Source organism: Gallinula chloropus (genome assembly GCF_964237585.1).
Source record: "Gallinula chloropus genome assembly, chromosome: 2".
In the NCBI taxonomy this organism is placed as follows: Eukaryota; Metazoa; Chordata; class Aves; order Gruiformes; family Rallidae; genus Gallinula; species Gallinula chloropus.
In genome coordinates, this window is record NC_140086.1 from 38,063,562 (window position 1) to 38,085,955 (window position 22,394).

The following is a 22,394-nucleotide window of genomic DNA, read 5'->3' on the forward strand; positions in this document are numbered from 1 at the left end:
AGGTGCAGAGTGCTGCACCTGGGACATAACAACCCCATGCAGCACTACAGGCTTGGGGGAGACTGGCTGGAGAGCTGGCAGGCAGAGAAGGACCTGGGGGTGCTGGTTGACTGCTGACTGAACATGAGCCAACAGCGTGCCCAGTTGGCCAGGAAGACCAATGGCATCCTGGCTTGCATCAGGAACAGTGGGGCCAGTAGGTCTAGGGAGGTGATTGTGCCCCTGTACTCAGCATTGGTGAGGCTGCACCTCGAGTACTGTGTCCAGTTCTGGGCTTCTCACCATTAGAAGGACATTGAGGTCCTCGAGCAAGTGCAGAGAAGGGTAACCAGGCTGGTGAAGGGGCTGGAGGGCAAATCCTGTGAGGAACCACTGAGGGAACTGGGGATGTTTAGTGTGGAGGAGGCTGAGGGGAGACCTTATCACTGCCTACAACTACCTGAAGGGAGGTTGTAGAGAGGTTGGACTTGATGATCTTAAAGGTCTTTTCCAACCTTGTGATTCTGGGAACAAACCCTGGGCCAGGCCGGCAGCTGTTTGAAAAACCACTAAAATCTGTCTCATGATGGCTTCTGTGATGCTTTTTTTTTTTTTTTTTAAATGTGACTTGGTTTAAGGACGGGGTCACACCAGCCACAGGAGCGCTGGGGCTTGTTAATAAGCATACCTTAACTTTACTTTTTAGTGGGTTCACAGTACGTACACAGCAGTGTTTTAGTGCTTACACACAACCTGTGGTTGTGCAGCATCCTGCAGCCTTGCTCTGGCAGGAACTGGTGCAGCCTGTCAAGGTGTTAAAACATGAGTGGTTGTTCTCAGCCACATTTCCTGGAGCAGGGCTTCTGTCCTTTCCTGCCAGGCTGGATTTAGAGATGGGTTCTAGTCCCATCTATTGCCCTATCTGGCAGCTGCTGATGTTTCACTGAATTTAAAAAAGAAGAACAGCCTTTTCTTAAACACAGGCTCTTGCAATGCCTTCTGCACCTCTACGTGTTCAGGCTGCAATCCTACAGCTTCACCGTAAGGGCCAGGTGCCTCCACAGGGTAGGAGCGTTCCTAAGGTGCTCCAGCTGCTGCTGACCCATCAGCCCCCCCTGCAGCCACACTTGTGGTCTGCAGGTCTGGTCCCAGGGGCTGTGCTGGGCACAGCCACACATGTGCAGGTACCACCAGGCCTCAGGTGAAGGTGGGTGCTGGGCGCTGTGCAGGGGCAGCCCTAGTTGCTGCTGCTGCTCCGTGTTCCCTGGAGGCAGGGGCACTGCACAGCCAGAGGTGTGAGTGGAAGGAGAGGAATTCAGGCACAGGACAGCCTGAAGTAGGTTGGTTGATGGCAGCTGATTTTGTTTTCTTGTGCAGCTGGCATTTCCTTTACTGTGCCATGTGCTTTTTGCATTCCTGGGTTGCTGAATAATACCCACACGTCCTGTCAGCACTCCTGCTGGCAGTGCCTGGGGTGGGTTTGCTCATGTTTTGGCCTAGCTTGATAGGCCGGGGGGGGGAGGGCATATCTTAAATTGTACAAGTTCATGATCTCATTAGACCTATTTCCTCTGCTTGGACTCCCAACACTTGCAGTCATGTCACCTGAAACGCTTTCAGCAGAGGTTCTCCTGGGCCAGATTTTCTGAAGCTGGAACTGTGTGCCAGGCAAACCCAGGGGACAGAGCAATATTAAACTAGGACCTTGCTGCTAGGTTTGTAATGAGGCATCAGCATCTCACCACTGGTTCCTAATTCTTTTGGGGTTTTTTCTTTTAAATCTGCCCATAAGTAAAACTGCATTAACAGCACTGTGCAGTCTTGGGACTAAATTAACAGCACCGTGCAGTCTTGGGACTGAATTCTGATGTTACTCCCCCTGCACAGCCAGTCAAGCAGTCCAGTCCTGACAGGGATGACAGTGAGCTGATGGACAGTCACTGTAATAGAACGTCAACTATACTTTATTGTGGCTGCTCTCCAGGTGCTGTCGGTTGCAGAGTACCACACATTGCATATGTTTACTTTAACTGCTTTTAATTTTATACAGTGGCAATACAGCATTAAATATAAAACTTTGAACCAAAATTAACTTTCGAAAAGGTGGTTTAAAAGCATTTAAAAGAACACAGAGATTCCAGGGCCTGCCGGTGAGACTGAGGGCAGTGGTTGGGAAGGAAGTTACACTGTGTACACATTAACCACTTCAGGGTTCACACCAGAAAAAATCCTCCTCATAAGCAGCAAAGCTTTGGTCCTCTTCAGCCACCTTGTCAGAGCAATTCACCCGTCTTGAGCTGAGAAGTGCTGCTCTCTTCTTAGGAAACAGAAGCTCCAAGAGGCACTTGTACTGGTTCCAGTAGTGGGATCACCTCAGAGCACTGGAATACCCACACTCAGATTCTCCCACCTCAGCTCCAGTTCTGGGTACAGGTAAGTTGTAGCTCTCTGCTTCCTAAACCACTTCTTTCAACCTCGACTTTATTTCTAGCCTGAGCCCTCTCTACGTGTTTCTGGAGACACAAGCCCGGGTGGTTAGCTGAATGATAACCGGCTCCGTAAGGGTCTGGCAGCCAACAGCTGCTCTGGGAAGCCCCCAAAAGGGAACATGGGATCTGTGCAAGGGCCTGTACCACCTCCTCCCTGCAAACAGGGCTGGGAGGGCGGTGCAGTGCCCAGGTGCAGGCAGCCTAGCCAGGGACCCAAGGCACAGTTAGGGAAACAGCAGTGTCCCCCAGCATCTCAGCTGCGCCCAGATGCTCAGGGTACTTTGGCAACTTGCACTCTGCAGTGCTTGGCACCTTTTTTTTCCCTATCTACATCACCTCTACGCTAGTTACACGTACTCTGACGTGACTTGTTTTACTCTGCTGCAATCTACTGGTTAGTTCAAATCCCTGTCCTGCCTGTTCAGAGGCTCCCACAACTTACTCACCTCTTTACCTTGGCCGTGGGATGGTACAAGCAGGTTTTCCTCACTCAGCCTTGAAAAAAAGGAAGAAAACCCCTGCACAAGAACGTGCTGCTTCTAAAAAGGTCTCATACCAGGTGACCTCTGCTGTGGGTTTAAGTTTTCCCTTTCAGCAGGAAGCAGAAGGCATTCAGGTTTTCTTGGGGCTAAAAACCTGCTAAAATTAGGTTTAAGAGAAAAGACTTTGACATGAAAGATTCGGCATCAAACCGAAGGTTGTAGTGCAAGTTAGAGCTCAGATAACTGCCAGCAGGGCAGGGGTGTGTCACTCTGTATTACTAAGGTGGTCAGTTATGCACGAAGAATGTTGTGTATGTAACTTAGTGTTAGGAAACTAAATCCACCCCATGAGTCTGAGTAGAAAGCCAGGTCTGAATACAAAATTAATACCTGAGTATAATGGTCAAATTTATTTCCCTTAATAAATCCCATAAAGCATGTTTAGTGCCTCAATTCTACGTTTCACATGAGGTTTTTTCCTGTGTTACGAGACCACTGGGTACTAGTGCTATTTGCAACATAAAAGACTTGGGACAAAACAGCTCAAGAGTCTTTCCTGTAGTGATGGTAAATTCGTTAAGATTTTTCAATTAAAGTCTTCATTTTTCCTGTCGACTTCAGCATGTGGGGTCCGAACTGAGAAGGAAACCAGAAACATGTTCAGCTTGCTTTACACAGAGACCTGGCTGAATATTGTCCACCCACAGTTTAAAGAAAACCCAAACCCAAGTAAAACTTGAACCTGGGCAGAAAGCATTTCCTTCAGGAGATTCAGGCTTCTCTGCCTGGGGGTTTCACCCACCGCACAGCCACACAGTAAAGGGAAACATGTCAACAGTCAGCTGAAAGGGCTTGGGGGAGGCAACTAACCCTGACTGGAGATGATGGTTCACTCCACCACAAATAGGAAGACAGATGCTGTCACCTTCAGAAGTTGACAACCAATTGCTCAGTGGCAGTTTAACAGCATTTCTGTTCGTACTCAAGCCTGTGTTTTTGTCCAAATGCTTTTAAAAACTATCGTACGAGGACTGATCTCATAAAAAAGTTATATATTGTAAGTAATTAGCGACAGGTGTTTATTAGCTCATTACAGATCAACATTCCATCATGCATCAAATTAAAGCCTTCACTTTTCTTAGCTTTTGAGGACTTGAAATAATAAAACGTGGCCAACTCATGTGCTCTACCTGAAAGCCCCAGAGATGCTGGGAAAAAAAGCAACTGATGCTTGGGGAACATCCAGGCTTGAAGTTACAAAGAACAGCCTGAAGCAGAAAGCAAGTCCATCAACATCAGTAAGGTGAAGTACTCAGACGCTCTGAGACTTAGGGCTTGGGAATCTTATGTTCCTCAGGAGTTAACTGAGAATGCAGCCCCCTCTTGGAGCTTTAAGTCCATTTATCCACATGCACAAAGGGAAAAATAACACTTCCTCTCCTTGAAACCGGCAGCAGGAGGCTCTGAGGATTGCTTACTGACAAACCCGATCTGTACTAACCTGTTTTTAAGTAAGTGTATCTTGCTAGAAACTTCCATCTTGAATTTTCACCACTTAAAAACCCCAAACAGCTTCAATTTCAGACAAACTAGAGGCTGTTAACCTGTACTGTGATGGGGCTTTTAAACAGGATTTCATTTTAACATTCTCTCTATATACAGAAACTGCTTTTATTTACTCAGCATTTCCAGTTCTCAGAAGAAACCCTGTCCCACGATCCAGCAGGCATTCTGAACAATTTGCTTTCTGCATTCCTAGGGATGGCTGCCACATCTCAGGATCTTGCTTCAAAATCTCAGATGTGCTCTCAGAATGGTTCAGGGTGGCAGCAATGGGCAAACTCAGTTGAGATTTGATTCTGGCAGGTGCCAGAGCATCAGGTTTTCAGAGTATAGCGTGCACTTGGCAACAGAAACTATTTTTGATTTAAAAAAGGGTAATGGGCTTTTAAACCCAGGGCTAAAAGCACACACAACCTTACACCCCGCTACTAACAGCACACGATTGCCGCACCTCTGTGGACAGGGAGGCTAACTCATAGGTACTTGCATATGTTGGCATACGGACAGACAGACATTGGCTTTCACTATCATAGAATCATAGAATCATGGAATGGCATGGGTTGGAAGGGACCCCACGGATCACAGAGCTCCAACCCCCCTGCCACAGGCAGGGCCACCAACCTCCAGGCCTGGATCTACACAAGGTTACCCAGGGCCCCATCCAACCTGGCCTTGAGCACCTCCAGGTGTTCCAGGTTCCACAACAACTCGAGTTTAGTGCAAGTTCAGAACTGCAATACTCACCAGCACCACCTCACTCTTTGTCTTTGTTTCAGTCTTTGGAATCACCTTTTCTGTTTCGCTTTGGCTGTCGGCTCGGTACCGATAAGCGAACTTCTTTTTGAGTGCCTCTGCTATCAGTGCCACAGGGTCTGCAGGATCAGCTGCTTTAGCTTTTGTGTCTTCTGGCGATCTGAAAAGGAAAGCGAGCAGCATGAGTGGGACCCAAAAGGGAGCTTCAGAAGCTGTGACTGCTCCTGCTTGTCAGGTTGCAGCCCCATCTGCCTCGCCCTGGAACAGTGCTGAGACACAAGGCCAAATGATCAGTGCAAAGGTTAACAGGCTGGTATCCCCCGGTTACCTTTTCACGGAGCGTAGCTTGACGCTGCTCATGTCTTTGAGGATTTCGAGCATGTTTGGTAGCTCAGGCTTCTTGGGCCCGTTTTCTGAGGGGGTCTGGCCAGAGTTGGTTCTTTTGCTTTTCCTCTCTTTGATGAGGTCAATGGCAGACACACTCTGCCGTGGGCCTGGGGTGGGGAGTGGCGGCGGCGGAGGAGGTGGTGGTGGTGGAGGTGCAGCAGGGACAGCAGCTGAAGCAACTGGACTTGACCCAACTACAAACAAACCATGTGTTACATACACAGCAGTTTACTTGTAAATCCCCTTCAGGGCTCACAAACGCTTAGGTAAGAACAGGTCTGCAACAGGTTCAATTGCCTCCCCCTGACCTCTTTAGATTATAGAATCACAGAAGGGCTTTGGTAGGTAAAGATGTTCACATTGAGTCCAACCATCAATCCAGCCCTACTATATCCAACACTAGACCACGTCACCAAGTACATCATCTACTCTTCTTTTAAACACCTCTGGGGATGGTGACTCAACCACCTCCTTGGGCAGCCTGTTCCAGTATCTAGCAGTGCTTTCAGTAAAGACATTTTTCATGATATCCAACCTAAACTTCACCCGATGCAACTTCAGACTGTTTCCCCTTGTCCTGTCACTAGCCACCAGGGAGAAGAGACCAACCCCCACCTCACTAGAGCCACCTTTAAGGTAGCTGTAGAGAGCAATGAGGTCTCCCCTCAGTCTCCTTTTCTCTAGGCTAAACAACCCCAGCTCCCTCTGCTGCTCCTCATACGATTTGCCTTCTAAACCCTTCACCAGCTTCGTAGCCCTTCTCTGGACACGCTCAAGCATCTCAATGTCCTTCTTGTAGTGAGGGGCCCAAAACCGAGCACAGTACTCCAGGTGTGGCCTCACCAGTGCAGAGTACAGGGGAAGGATCACTTCTCTATTCCCTACTCCCCACAACTTCTTCACTCCTAAACCCTCTATGTACTTTTGAAGAGTGAGAAGTGTTCTCTGAAATCCCAGTTCAAGTTCTAGGTGCATTCGTGTCCTTCCTGCGATGGGCTGGACGTCACGACGTCTTCTAGCTACGTCCTGCTCCCAGCGTTACCTGTACTTCCCTTTGTTCCCAGAGGCACGTGCTGACCTGGCAGCCACGTGCACTCTGCCAGGTGAGCAGTGTTTTTCTCACAACTTGTCATCACCAACAAGAAGTGGCCACGCAGGGTCTTTAAATGTGGATTTCAGAGCTCAAATAGTGCTTAAACTGAAGCTTGTTCCAGCTCCCTGAGGTTAAGGGTTTTTTAGGCCAGCTGAATTGTCTGAAGGCTGAGATTCTCATGATAATTTTCATTTCAAGTTCCCTGTGCTCTTTAGGTAAAGTCTGATGCTGTAACTGTAACAGCAGCAACAACCTGACAAATAATTGAAGAAACCTGCTTCAACAGACCTTTACAGAAATGGGCAAAACCAGATCAAACCAAAGTTTTGAGGCTTGGAGTATAAAGTGTGTGTGTATAGGTAACACACATGTATGCAGGCATTCACACAGTGTCATTACCATGTTCTACCAGAAGAGGGGGTTAAAGATGATAAAATAAAATCAAAATTTAATTTTCCCACTAAACTGAGGTGTAGGGAAAATGATAAAAAAGAAGTTATTACTTCACAAACCCCTCACAGCAATTTGAATTCAAGAGTGATGCCATGTGATCCTTCACACTCTTTCATAGCTTTGAGTATGAACAGTTAAGGAAAAATAAAGCAACTGCCATCAGGTCGCAGGCAAAAACTGATCAAGAGCAGCTGAAGACTCTGAATATGATTTTAAACATTACACACAGGCAGACCTGTACGTGCTGTGTGACTTTAGGAAGGAGTGAAAACCAAATGCCTGGTACCTGCCGTGGACAAGGGCCATCTCCCACTAACTGGAGATGGTATCCGGTACCCTAGAATGGGAAGGTGAGGGAAGAAGGGGAAAGGAACTCAGGAAAGGGTGGTTTGCTACCAGAAACACTGGTTCCATCTGAACAACGTGTCTGATCCCAGAGATTATTCCAGTAAACAATTAATCTCCCTATTTGTTATTTATTTCAGAAGCTTGAGATGTGTGTTACGTATTCCAAAGGCGTAACAAGCATCTGTATGATCCTGACATCAGAAAGCCTGGTTCATTACTGGATGGGAGGACTTAAGTGTTAGCAATTAAGCTACATTCTTTTAGTTTGGTTTAAGCCCTTGTGTTTATCACTAGCTTTGCTCTTAAAGCTGCTTAATACTTCTTTACTCATCCACAGGTTCCGAGTTCTGGCAAGCTTTCACACAAGCACAAAGAGTACAGACAATGCAAACAACCCATCAGGTCTCTTGTCTTCAAGACCTGTTCTGTATCCCTGTGTGAGTGTGCTAGGTCTGTCTAACCAACCCAAACAACATGGAGAAGCATTCCATGTTGCAGTGTCTCACAGAGCCAAACTAGCACGTTATTACTTACAAAAGGGACTAATTCGTTAATGAGTTTTTGCTAAAAGCACAACAAATTTCATACCTGCTGTCAGGTTCTGTTGCTCTTGCAAGATTACAATTTTGGCTATTTGTGCTCTTAAGGTGGCCAGTTCATTTTCTAGAGCACTGATCTTCTGCAGAGCTTCTTCGTTGGCAGTCACCGTGCTCCTGGACACCGGCTCTTCTTCCAACGGGCTTTGCAAGGACGCCTGTCTGCAGGGGGACTTTCCGGAATGATGGAGTTCACCTGAAAGGGTCTGGGCTGGTTTTGACCAAACTTCTGACCTGTAACAAAAATAAGACAGGATTCCTTTTTCAAAGGCTTTGTAGTGGATAAAAACTAAAGCAAGGTTACACAAAATCCAGGAACACAAGTTGAAGGCCTGACTTCAAAACCGTGTTTACACAGAACACCTCCACCATGGCATTACATAGCTTGACGTAATAATCAAGAGCTTCACCTCCTCTCTGTTTGCATCACTAGCTGTATCTGTTCTCTTCCCCAAGCCAGCTTTCCGTGGAATCCTTGATTTCAGGAGAAAAAAGGAGTATGTTCCCCCTCACCCCCAATCTATTTCTCTGGCTCACACATATTATATTTTTTTGTAGAATTAAGATTTAAAGTTTTTTTTTCCCCAAATGCATTTTTCCCCAATGGGTACAAGTAAGTTACTTGCAGTTGATTCCTTTGAAGAAGGAAAAGTCTCTTAATTCCACAACATATTTCTGTACTTACTGGACATCTGAAGGGACAGTCCTCTCGTTTAGCAGTCTGGAGAACAGAGAGTATGTGCAACAGCTGAGTGATACAGAGGCTGCTTATCAGCAACATGGGACATAGTCTTACATCTAGTTATTCAAAACAATAAATAAAACTACAGAGAAGAAAGCTTTATACAGCTTTTAAAGCTTTCATAAGGTTCTTCCTCTTCCTCACAGAAGTAATAACGTGCAAGTCTGTTGCCTTCCTTTATTACCCACCAAAGCTCCTGCTAAATTAAACCCTGGGGCATTACCGAGCATCTGCAGCCAAATAAGCACCTACAAAAGGTTATATTCACTGAAGACACCAATGTTTTTAAACAGTTTATCTCAAAGTATCTGGGCAACTTGATTTAGTTGAAGATGTCCCTGCTCACTGCAGGGGGGTTGGACTAGATGACCTTTAAAGGTCCCTTCCAACGCAAACCATTATATGATTCAGTAAGTAGAACTGGTAAGGACCAATGACAACAGATTATCATAGACATTGTAACTGCACAATATGACCACATACTTAACTCCTAAATCCTCCTTAACTTCAACTTGGCAGGTGAGGAGTCCACTATTTATTCAAACATGGGAGTAAGACCAATGACTGGTGATGTGACACTTCAAAACGTGCAGAATGGCTCCAGGCTAACACAGCTAAAGAGCCCTGTGGCTCTGGGTTCACGGGTCAAAGCTATTGTAGATGCAAAGTTGTGTTAGACTTAAAGCAAGAGGCAAGATTTAAGGCTAGAACCAGTCCTGTGCTCTGACCACCTTGATCCGGGATTAGAAACACTTTTGAGTCTTCCAGGACACTGACAGAAAACACCAGCACAACTTGAGGAAGTTTGATCAAGCAGAGTTGATCAAGGATGTTAAAATTTAGGTGTTGTTACCCAGAGAGCAACTAAAGCTGAGAAGAGAACAGGATATTTCCTGTAGCAGCTACCTGCCTGCTCTCCTTAAGTAGGGTGGATGAAGCCAGTGGTCGCTCCACGCTTTAAAATCTGCCTTCTAGAAGCTCTTTAAAGGAGCAGAATAGCTGAACAACCAAGGGCCTGTTCTGCTCTGGGCACTCACGGTGTTTTACCTAACACTCTGAAAAAATGTTGTGCCTGAATTGTCACTGACCAGGGGCAAGGGGAAAATGGTTTGTTGTTTAGTTGCTTCCTCTATAAAACTGCATTCACATAAACCCCCCTGTGCCTGCGAGCCTGTTTATGGAAGCGTGCAGTGAATGTATATTTAACAGTAACACCTACGTGATCTTGTTGAAACAGAGAATTTCAAGTGCCTGGAAAACACCTAATGCACACTAGTTCCACTAGATAATCCTGTGCACAGGCGTAAGAAACGGTGCATGCTGAAATACATTTGCCAAGTAACTCACTTCCTGTGCTCCACTAGAAGCTGCTCGCCTTAAGGTCACGATCTATCTGCAGGATTGTTTTCGTCCCATCCCACATCCATCTGTCCCCCTTCCCCCCCTTCCCATGCAGACTTCTCAGCAAATGTGCAAGTCCCACATCTTTTGTAAGAGGTTCTTTGAAGCACCAAAGAGCTATTCAGCCAGTTGTCTCCATTAAACGTTAACAGCTTTACAGTTCAATCCTTGAACAAAACGTTTCTGTGCGAGCAATAGTAGTACTGGCCAGTTAATTTCCTTTGCATCAAACAGACTTTGCAAACAGTGATCCCAGAACAAGCCTTGATTTCTCTGACTCCCCTCTGAGTCTGTGAAATTAACATGACAGCGCCAGAATATTTGTTATGCAAAACTTCACTGTGGCAAGTCATGTTGGAGGACATCTAGGTCATTACTAACCTATTCCGTGCTTTCAAATTAAGAACAGTATCCTCCTGTAATCTCTGAAGCCAACAATCTGTGCCTCTCTCTGGAAGGTTAGTTTGTTTAGAAGAAAAACTTCCTCTGCACTCCAGAGCTGTACCTTTGTTTCTGGCTAATCTGAGCAGCGATTTGGGCAGGCTGGAATAAAGAACTTCCTCACTTCAGCCAACCTGTTCCATGGAGTTCGGGCGCGATGCAGTCAGTGCTCTCGGGCCAACACGACAGTCCCCTTCCCAGCATTCTGGCCACAGGTGCTCACAGGCTTCCCTGCCAGTTTTAGTTATGAAGATTGAAGACAAAATATAAACCACGGGGTTTTAATTGTCTTCAGCAGACCACAGAGCCTTCACCAGAAAGGTGAAAAACAACGTGCCAGTTACTGGGTTGGCAGAACGGCCCTTGCTGCTCATTAGGAAGCTGTACAGCACACTGCCCCCTATTAATGGAAGTCTCAGGAGAGCTGGAGCATCAGTGCTGGCGATTGTGCCGTATGGCAGCAGGCGGGTTTGTGGGGACAAGGCTGCCTAAAGCTGTCACGTGTGATTCTTTGCAATAAATAAGTAAATAAAAAACAGCCTCCTTGTATAAAGCCCATCTCCTATATGTTCTCCAACCAGTCTTTCATTCATAATCCTGTTAGTCTAACCTCTACTACTCCTTTTCCAGACCCTGCCTTTTCTAACATTCTTCCCTCTCTCTTCTCCCAGCACCCAGGTGCTCTCTGCTGACTGCTGTGCACAGTAGATTCTCACTGGAGAGACGCTGGGTTTTCTCCTCTCGGTTCAGAAGTTCAAAGTGAAGGTTTGAGGAACATACCTGAGCCTTGTAGAGCCTTCACCTTCTTCTTGAGCAACCCACCCCACATCTGCAAAGGAGGCCACTGCATCTTCTCTAAGGTGATTAGGATGGTTTCCTTCTGTGCCATGAGACGTAAGCTAAATTTTAAAGACAAGATTGAAGGTTTAGCAACACTACTCCCAGCCCAAGTCACAGTTATTCTACCCAATACTTTTAGTGAGGCTACACATAACTATCAACACATACATGCATGAAACACATCTGTACACTTAGCACACTTTTTTGTCCTGGGCTTGGTCCAGAACCATTTTGCTGACTTCAAACTATTCAATCTAATCTGCTGAACACTTTATGGCTAACTACCCATACTACATGGCTAGCTACACGTACTGCTATCACATGACACTACTGAACCCTAAAAGTCCAGTGCAAATCGTTACCTTAAAGGCAAACAAACATCAGCATTCTCAAGGAGTTTGCTATATTAACTGAAATATACCCATAATGAGAAGTTAAAAGAGATTAAGGCCACTAGTACTTAAGTCTTTTGCTCTGATTTAGGATTATTTTGACAGTGAAATTCTTCTGGTGTGTGTTTCTCTTCCCCTACAACTTCCAGAATTTCTGTACAAGAATGAAGGTGTGCACATTATACAGTGAGGAAGAAAAAAGCAAGCAAAAAGCTATTTCTACTAGCTCAGTAATTACAAAGACTTTGAGTGAGAGGTAGGATGCAATCATAACAGAATACACTATTTGCTAACAACCTTATTTACAGCATGCCAAACAAAATGATCATTTCCCACCATGCTTCTGCCATTAGCTCTGTAGCTGTTTGAAGCCAAAGGTGAACAAGCCTCCAGAGACTGGAACCTTTTGTAGATTTACAGGTAAGTGACCTGAACAGAGATCTTAAAAAATTGTTTGGACCATCAACATGTGCTCCACAGCTACACAAAACTGTTTCAAATCGACTTTGAAATACTGGCTGCTTCCTTGGATTAGACAAGGACACGTGTACTCAGTCACTGGACTCCCAAGCAGCCTGGTTTCTGCATCTTCACAGAACAAAGCTACTGAAACCTCTTTCAGTAATTTCTTCTGCTCAGCCTGCAGTATAATAAATAACCCTGAGTTACTTATCTCCAACACAACTACACCACCCCTTCTGCTTGTATTGCACACTATCCACAGGCAAGATTTGCATGAGTCCTTGTAGCACAGCCTGTGGAGGCAGCTTGGATCCAGCCTGTTAGCACTCAGGTCAATTTTCAAGGCAACTCACCTCTGTAAGAGGCAGCAATTATGTAACAGCAACTATGAAATGTTAGCATTAACCTGAATCTGTAGCAGACCTATCACAGCAGGACTGCAGCCTGGGTGAGGTGAAACCACTGCTGAAGAACATACATGGGTATTTTAGTTGTAGCCTTTGATACACAAGTCCCAGGAGGATAGAAGTTGTGGCTTTGGGGTTGTTTTTTCCCCAGGAGTTGTTACAAACAGCTTTGGAAATCGAGATTAGTCATCTTCACCTCACACTCTTGCAACTTGTATGTGAGCCTTTATCACAGCTCCCAGGAGTGTGTATTGGCACCATCAGATCATTTGGAAACAACAGGGTTTTTTCCAGGTAGCATCAGCACAGATGGTAATATGTTTATCACATTAACAGTTGTGCCTAATACCATCACAGTCTGCCTCTCTTTAAAACAGTCTAGAGAATACTATATTGCATGTTGGAATTGTCATTGTTTGAGGTTTCCTTGGCTTTTTAATTTTTTTAAATAAGTTTTCATGACCACAGCATCTGTATTAACATTAATGGCAACTTTAAAAAGCCACAAAACATCAGCCACTTCTTGCAGCTGATCAAAATTTCCCTGACAGTAATGGCCACATGAGGAACTATTACCACAGAAAGACTGAAGCCACATTTAACTAAAGGCACTGCACATACTTGCATCAAAAATAATTTTATAAATCAACAGCAAGGAATGCATTTACCACTGCCAGGTTTCCTGCATTGTGAGACAAATAACTTCTAATCCAACATTTAGTAGCAAGCCTTCTGTTATACTGTGATGCAAGTTTCTTCTTACTTTTTAATTCGTATTTATATGTAAACAGAATCTGCTTGTTACCCCATATACAGATGTTTCTTTTCTCTCTCCCTAAAAACAACCAGGCCTTCCACAGCAGCAGATTTCAAGGTAACCCAAGATTTTTAATTTCATTTAAAGGTAAAACCAACACCCATCTCTTAAAACCTTCACCTGTCTGTAGAATGATGCCTTAACAATTCTGTAACTACCCCATTCCTCCAGCCAGTCTCAGCTGAAGAAAACTTGGACAATGGCTCTGCCAGCACCTGGAATGGAGAACAGAGAGCTGAATACAGAGGCCCAGTTCTACTGGACAGCAGGAACTAAACAAAGCAGGGAAAGCAGCCTGCTTTTCTTTCTCTGGAAACAGTGTAGTTGCCACCACCACTCCTTCCTTCACAGGCTTTTTTGCCTGTTTCACCATGTGTGTACCTATGCTGCACGCACACACACACACACAGTGTGTGGGTTTCAGAACCAGCACTCCACCAATTTCTGAAGAAAAGACTACACACACTGGGCTGCTCTGGCTGCCATCGAGTACCTCGAGTTGGAAGGGAGGCAGAAGGAATCCGTGAGCCCAGCTCCCAGCAAGCCGGCCTCGCCAGCGCTTCCACAGCTCTGCGCCCGTGGCCTGCCGCATGTCAGGTGACTGATAACCACTGCGCTGATAAACAGCTCGGGAGGCTGTCAGAGCAGGGTCCCCGTTTGTGTGAAGCACAGCTCAGGAGGCTATCAAAGCAGGGTCCCAGTTTTTGTTCTGAAATGCTGCAGCTGAGGGGTACTATCTTGAGAGTCACTACAGTACACTTGGCTGAATCTACCCAGGGGATATCAGTAAGTCTAATTCTACTTTCTCCTGAAGACTACAGATAAACCTAACAAACATGACATACAGAAGAACTCTATGAACCAGTTGAATTTGTTCATGCCACATGGAGTATATAAGCTAAGCTCTGCCACAGCCTACTGAATAAATAAGCTGCATTTAGCAATTAATTTAAATGTTGACTATGGCAAGATCCATAGAGACAGATTCCCCAACAGTCAGTAGACCTCAAAAATCAAAATGTTAGGCTAGTACCCTTTTGATCAGACTAGCTGAACAAAAGCATGCAAGAAGAGAAGAAAGAATGAAGGTAACAGTTTTTCAATATCTCTTATCTATTTATCATAAGGAAAATTAAAACCTCTGGAAAGTTTGTTGCTCTCAGATAAAATTAGAAATGTTGATGATGTACATGCACCCTCAATGAGGCAAGTAAAGTTTGCTTTGGTTGTTAAATAAAGTGACTTACAGCAAGGTTCAGAGCATGGTCCTTTCATATTATAGCTAAAGCTGGCAAGAAAGAAAGAGGAAGAGACAGCTATAGGAAAGCATCAATAGCAACAGCATAAAAACGATCGATACCAGTACTGAACTTCACTATTGAATGTTAATGCTGAGATAAAGACATAAAAAACAGATGTTAGCATCACACTTTTACATGTTCAGCAGTTCATAGATTAAAATAATTGAAATCCTGCATAAACCATATAAATGTTAATGTGTTTCAAGACTAAAATTTTGAAATTCATATTTTTAATTTAATCAACTCTGACAACTGCACTCCTATTTTTAGGATCCTTTCCTTTCACCTAACAGCAGATGAATGCTTATACTTAACATGCCTGAAATCTAAGCAAACCTGACTGAATGTCTCTTTAAGAAGAAAAAAATAAGGCAAGTATTTTATTTACTCTAACCTCCTTTCAAATCTGAGGTACACAGAGCCTTACTGCTGACATAACTACTATACTGGACTGGACTGCACTATACTATACCATATCATACCACTAATTACTATATATCCAAAAGTTTGAATCCAGCACTGTCGTTTTGTTGTCCTTCAAGAGGCATGTGACCAGCAGGTCAAAGGAGGTGATCCTCCCCCTCTACTCTGCCTTGGTCAGGCCCCACCTGGAGTATTGTGTCCAGTTCTGGGCTCCCAGGTATAAAAAAGACAGGGATGTCCTGGAGACAGTCCAAAAAAGGGCTACAAAGATGATTAAGGGCCTGGAGCATCTCCCCTATGAGGAAACACTGAGTGAGCTGGGACTGTTCAGCCTAGAGAAAAGACAACTAAGGGGGGACCTTATTAATGTTTATAAATATCTGAAGTATGGGATGCAGGGGGAATTAGCCAGCCCCTTTTCAGGGGTCTGTGGGGACAGGACAAGGGGCAATGGCTGTAAGTTGGAGCACAGGAAGTTCTGCACCAACATGGGGAAGAACTTTTTCACAGTGAGGGTGACATAGCCCTGGGACAGGCTGCCCAGGGAGGTGGTGGAGTCTCCTTCTCTGGAGATATTCAAGACCCGTCTGGACATCTATCTGTGCAATATGAGCTGGGGAGCTGCTTTGGCAGGGGGGTTGGACCCGATGATCTCTCGAGGTCCCTTCCAACCCCTGTGATTCTATGATTCTCACCTGCACAAATCCCCACCCTCACGACATACATATTTATTTTCTGAGCTTCACCAAGCCACTAGTAGTAGGAGATGGTTGCTCCCCAGTTTCTCAGTATAATTATTTAAGAGAGCCAAAATGTTAGCCTGGCTTTTACTACCACACCAAAAACGGCTTCTGAACTCCTTACATTTTGTACCTGAACTATCTGATTTTGCTACTATAATTTCAAGTCTAAATATTGTTCATACATTTTGTATAGGATAAAGAAATTAATTTAACTAGAAAAAATTTAGCTGTTGGAAATTACATTGTCTTACTGCGGGTGATGATTCCCACCACTCATCTTTAAGACACCTACCCCTTGCTCAGCCCAAGAAACATTTCTCGCTCAGCTTTAGTTTCAAACACTAAATTTCTTCAATTCTATACCCACCCCCTATCCCTGACACACACAGAGTTGTAGAGATTATGTGTAACAGCTTCCATTTCCCCATCTGTTCCTGAAAAACTTGTTATAAAAAGCAAAGGTTTTCTCCTCCAGAAGCGTTTACCCTCGCTCTTTACCCTCCCACTCTATGCAGCTGAAGTTAAAAGCAAACGAGTCAGAAAGCTGCACAGAACTGATGTTCCCCTTTCACCTATACAGTGCTAGCCTTGTATTTAAAACACAAGCAAACAGGACACTCCTGTTATCTTGTTGTTAATCTTTTACTTTTTGATGAAGTTGTTTATCTTCCCAAATATTTTTAAGTAACACTTATTTTTACATGCCTCTCAAGCCTAGCTTGTAAGTACAGCTTACAGAAATAAGTTTCAAACATCTTTCTCTTTTATGTTTTTCCCCAAAATAACTTTTCAACACTGTATTGCCTCAGTTTATAAGTTCTAATTTCCTGACAGCAAAATGGAGTCAGGTTTTAGGCAGTGTAGAAGACAAAGAATCCGTATTTGGAAAAAAAATATCTGAACTGGAAGAACCTACATGCCTGGGTTGTCACATTCTGCTTCTACAAACCCTTTAGCCATTTATTTAAATGAAGGACATTAAAATATTTTGATTCAAGAGCAAATTTTAAACTATTGAGAACACTTACCTGAAACTGAACTCGTGGACACTGTATTAGAGAGAGGTTAGTACCAATTTTTCTGACAATACTTCGAGATGAACCGTAAGGCTTGCTTGACCAAAGCACCTGGATGGAAAGGAAAAAGCAGCCAGCTGTTAGGTAACTGATTTTTATATCATATTGGAATAGTTTTCCCTTATCTTTCCATATTATGCTTGTACTAAACATATTTAAGGTTATTTCTTGCATGCTAGAATATTTTATACACACACACAGAGTGAAATCTCTATCAAGGAACTCCTTACATTTTATACCTGAATCTGCACAAAATTTGGCTATGGCCAAGTTCAAGACAGCCTTTACATTAACTTTAAATTCAAAGCAATAAATCAGGGAACACAAAAGCATTCAAGAGTTAGAAGCATCTTCAAAAGCATAATTTTTCCATTTTCAAGACAATAAAGAATCTCCATTGGGTCAGACACCTCCTTCTGAAGCATTTCAAGAGGAGCCACTCAACCATTAAACCCTAAATGTATGTAATTTCCCAAAATACCTTTTTGCTTAAGTGGTTTTTTTCCTCTTCTAACACAGAAACAGTGTCTACCAGTCTTAGTAAAAATAACTATCAGCTAGCATAAGCATGAAAATATAACTGCAAAATTAAAGATCAAAGAAAAGGGGGGAAATAAAGATATGAGAATGAAACTTTCTCCTTGCAAAAATAAATATATATACATTCATCTAGAGAAAAATCACACAGAGCACCTCAACACACACTGCAGTTCAAATTTCTTCTACATTGTTTCAACAGGGACTGAATTTGCTTCCTCTTGTTGTACTTAAATTATAGGAATGTTTCCTCTGCTATTCACCATAGTCATATGAAATAAAATGAGACTTTAATCCTTGGAGAATAATACAAAATGAGCTGAAACAGAAGAACCCCAAACCCCAAAGAGAAGTAAGAAAGATTTCAGCACAGAGAAAGGCAACAATGCAAAGAAACAAAAGATTAATAGGAATACTCAAGAAGAGTACCTTGTTAGTAAACAATTAGAACACCATACAATAATTTAAAAAACTTGGCCACTGTTTGCTTAGAGCTGTAGATTGTAGAATCATAGATCCATAGAATTGTAGGGGTTGGAAGGGACCTCGATAAGCATTTACTACTCAAATCTAAGTTTTAAAGGGCTCATAGCTTCTAGCAAACCCAACATCCTGTTAATAGGCTGTTTAACAAAGAAAACTTAGATAAAACCCAGGCTGTTAATACTGAAACAACCTTAATCTGTCACAGCAATGTTACCTGTGTGATTAGTGTAGTGCAGCTCTGGGAGTTTCACAGCACACAGATCAATGTTCTGATATACTAAGTAAAGATCACTACCACTTAGATTTTGAAGGTTGTATTAAAAAAGAAAAAAATATGCTCTGTGGTATTTATCCCTAGATTGTATTACCTCTGGAACTTCACACAAGCATTTTGCTTCTTTCTAAGCAAGTATCTTTCCTACCTCTGGCTTTACTTGAATGTATAAAAATTGCCAGAGTAAATGTGCACTGCAGATACAGTATGCTAGATCCTCACATCACAGCTGCCCCTGTCACTAATCGACTCAGAAGCACTTTTCCCATCCTATGAAAGAAACATTCTCTTAATATGCTGCTAAATTTGAACACAAATTTTTTTTTGAATGCACAGTACTCTTGATGCTATGTTTTGGATGCCTCAAAGACCTCACATTTGTGACTACCACATTACTGTTTGTGTGTCTGAGCAAACAGCAGACAGATCAAGAGCCTTCAAGAAAATCACTGACAAGCAGTAATACAGCATCATTATTCACAACAGATTCTGATGTCAGAAGCAGAAGCAATAGCCTCAAAGCAATGTGGCACTGGAAAAAATACTACCAGTCAAGGGAAGATGTAATCAGTTGCAGAAGTACTTCCACAACATCAGAAGAGCCTAGACTACAGGCTGTATTACCAACATAAGTGCAGTGAATTTTAAACAAGTGGTAAAACTTGATTAGAGATTCCTCAGACCACAGACAAGATGTTGACTAGCACCCAGATCCTCAAAAATACTCAGTGCCCAAATGCCCTTGGGGCTGTTCAACAACAGTGGTTTGGTGCACCAAAACTTTTAATGACACAGTTTTGGTAATTCAAGATATTATTTTCAGAAAACTGCATGCAAGCTGTGTGACAAGTCAGTGCACTGCTCAGCTGAGCTAGTAACTCTCAGCACTGCTCTAGCCAAGTTCACACGACTTCTTGTCAACTTGAAGCACTTGCAGAGCAGGTCTGCAAACCATTACTCAGTCATACCCTCTTATTGCATCAGTGTTTTGCTGTTGTCCAGAACAGCAGACATTTGGAAATGCAATTGCATTACCATAAGCTTGATAGAAGTACAGGATGGGGGAAAACAGATTAAAAACTTGTCCCCTTTCCCCATTTGGGCTGAAAGATGTTGCTGACAATGACAGCAGCTACCCCTGTGGTAGTCCAGCATATTCTTGTACTTTGAATTTTCATAGTTACACTGCATGAGATCTCAGATCCAAGTCCTAACAAAATCCTAACATACAGATTCTTATTGGTAAATTTAATCTACTATGTATAAACATTTTGCTCTGCATAAATTCCTAAGACTGGTTAAAGGTTCTACCACAATAAACCAGGGTAAGAACTGCCCTTCTAAGTACAGCACATAGCTATGAAGTATTTCCCCATTGATAAAATACTAAGATATTTTGACAGTTTACAGGGATTACTGCATTGAGGTCAGCATTTGTACTCTAAATAGCTTCCTAAAGGTCCCAGTGCCAAGGCAGTTGATGCGTAGCAGATCTCTCTCCCTCTCTACTAAGCACTGAAAGAAAACTATATACACTTTCTTTCCAGAGGAGAGCTATGCATGCTCACTCCCTTGTTCCCTCACTAAAGAACACAGACGTGTTGCTTTTAGGTACTGCAACACTTTCAGCAGATGTAAATACAGGACAACTATCATCGTCTCAATTTCATGGAGCTTTTCATACCTCCAAGATGAGAGCAAAGAACTGAGATCATTTAAGTATTAATATCACTGTTAAAAATCGGTTGAAAATTTTCCGTCCACTTCAAAACACACATAGAAGCCCAGCATGAAAAGCAGTGTCTACTCTGCAAACAGTTTGTTATTAGAGCTAGAAGGAACTGCACGGTATTTTTAATATATATATTACTCAGTATTTGGGTGTCCAAGTAGTAAACTTCATGCTTCTTCAGCACAGCAGAATGATTCAAGTGTTGTGTCTACTTGAAGTGCTCTGCTGGGACAGGCACAAACTGAAATACATGAAGTGTTTTCTACACCTGATTTTCTGAAAACACGAAGTAAGTTTGAAACACTTACTGATTCCATGTTTAATCCAACTTGTTCAAAAGCCATCCTAATTAAGCGCTTAAGCCAGCAAATCATTTGGCGTGGAAAAGGCCTTTCCAATCTTGGATTTAAGCCTTCCAAACCTACAGGGCGGCGGAGGTTCCATAGTACTTCTGAAAAGAGAAACATAAGAACTTTAGGTGCTTGTAGTACAAACATATACTGTAGTAATTGTTACATGTATTCCTAAAAAACAAAACCCAAACAACCAAGCTTTAGAAACAGTTACTGAAAACAAGACATGTTAGGTGGCAACAATTCCTAGTTATGCAAAGTACAGGCACTCATAAAGCATTTACTTCATGCAGGTCACCAAGATTTTTAGAAGTGTCTTTTTTAAGAAATCAAAACTGTTGCAAAGTTAACGATTAAAAAGCTGGGGAAATGATTGCTCACTTAAGCTTGGGCAGATGATGGTGTTCTACAGTGCAAAGGGAGCACCCAACACTATGGCATGCCTGCTCTTGGGGACCAACACCCCCATACTCCTATCTAAAAGTAATTTCTATGCAGGAACAAACTACAGAAAGCTGATCACCTCTCTTCACTCACATTCTCTAACAGTTCTGTTGTTTCCTCCTTTTTCCCACAGCTGAGGAGAAAAAGGACACATGGAAAAATGACTCATGCAAAAAAATGACAGGAAATAGCGTAGATGTGGGACCTGAAAATATTCAAGTGATTTCTAATGTTGGACAGATTTCAAATTGTGTCTGTTTTTATGTACTACAATCCACTTAAATCAAGATGGTTTTACTGCTCCTTTAGTGACAGGCACATAGCTTTCCTTTAACAGCGGCGCTCTACGCCAGGCGTAACCTGGATCTCACTGAGAAGGGTATGCCACCAAAAACCAAAAAAGGAAGCCATAAAAAATTAGGTTTTCATTTGTTTTGTGTATCAGGCTAGAAACAACACTCTGTTGAACCACGCTGAAGAACAAACAACAGTGCTGCTGAAGCACGCGTGCGCGCGCACACACTCACACGCTCCGAGAGGGATGACACTAAAGCAATGTAGCAGGGAGGAACTGGTACTGGGGAAGTTTCTAAGTCAGGAGATGGAAAAGCTGTGCTGTTTGAAAGTGTCCACAAGTGTTACAGTTTAACCATCACTGTTTCCATTAGAAATGTGGTCTGTTTCCCTGTTGTTTTTTTTCCCAACAGTTTACAGTTCCTTAGTAATAACCTGCTTCTTGCGGAAACTTGGCAGGAACGGAGCAACTCCAGAGGTACCTCTTTTTAGACAGGCTTAGAAAATAAATTTTAAAAAAGGAACAGAAAAAAGAACAAAAATATAAAAAGAAAAAAAAAAGGAAAAAAGTTAGTATTAGTTTCTCATCTCCACATAAAGTAGGAGACATTTCTTATCAGGATTTTCTTCTGTTTCCAAATAAACTAGAAAGAAACTACTAGTCTGCCAGCTAGAGGCATAATGAAAATATAAGATAAAAACAGTTATTAAAAAAAAAAGTTAATCAACCACCATGAGATTAGAATGGAAACTGCAACTATTATAAGAAAAACAACAGGAAAGAATAACGGGCTACCTACCAAAGCCACAAATACAAGCTACAGTTGTACATACTAAACAATTAAGTCATGGACTTCTTTATGGAAGACTGGAAAAGTCCATTATGGAATCATTACCATCTATTTGATCTATTCTTCCCTTATGCATCTGCTATTCCTCCCTCAGACAAGCTGCCATATGCCCTGTATGGATCTTTGATGACACCACACCTGCTGTGTTTTTGTAACAGGAAGAATACAAGTCTTTCCACATGGCCTGCATTAGATTTGGCATTGTATCTGGCACTGCAGACATGCAGTGACGTAA

The 22,394-nt window shown here is 43.0% G+C and overlaps 1 protein-coding gene across 1 annotated transcript; it reads right to left on the minus strand.

Annotated features, from left to right (window-relative positions):
- Positions 1-1,995: 1,995 nt before the first annotated feature.
- On the minus strand, positions 1,996-20,663 carry MTFR1 (mitochondrial fission regulator 1). The gene is made up of 7 exons (XM_084260553.1): positions 20,526-20,663; positions 17,141-17,239; positions 11,508-11,626; positions 8,136-8,377; positions 5,595-5,847; positions 5,258-5,426; positions 1,996-3,586 (listed from the first exon to the last, which is right to left on the minus strand). The coding sequence occupies exons 1-7, from the start codon at positions 20,589-20,591 to the stop codon at positions 3,527-3,529; spliced, it is 1,008 nt and encodes a 335-aa protein (XP_084116679.1). The 5' UTR covers positions 20,592-20,663; the 3' UTR covers positions 1,996-3,526.
- Positions 20,664-22,394: the final 1,731 nt, after the last annotated feature.

Coding starts and splice junctions, on each gene's coding strand:
- MTFR1 (XM_084260553.1), bottom strand. CDS start 20,591: ATGATTTGCTGGCTTAAGCGCTTAATTAGGATGGCTTTTGAACAAGTT. Junction 17,240..20,525: donor TTGGATTAAACATGGAATCA/GTAAGTGTTTCA, acceptor CTTTCCATCCAG/GTGCTTTGGTCAAGCAAGCC. Junction 8,378..11,507: donor GAAGGCTCTACAAGGCTCAG/GTATGTTCCTCA, acceptor TTTTTGTTACAG/GTCAGAAGTTTGGTCAAAAC.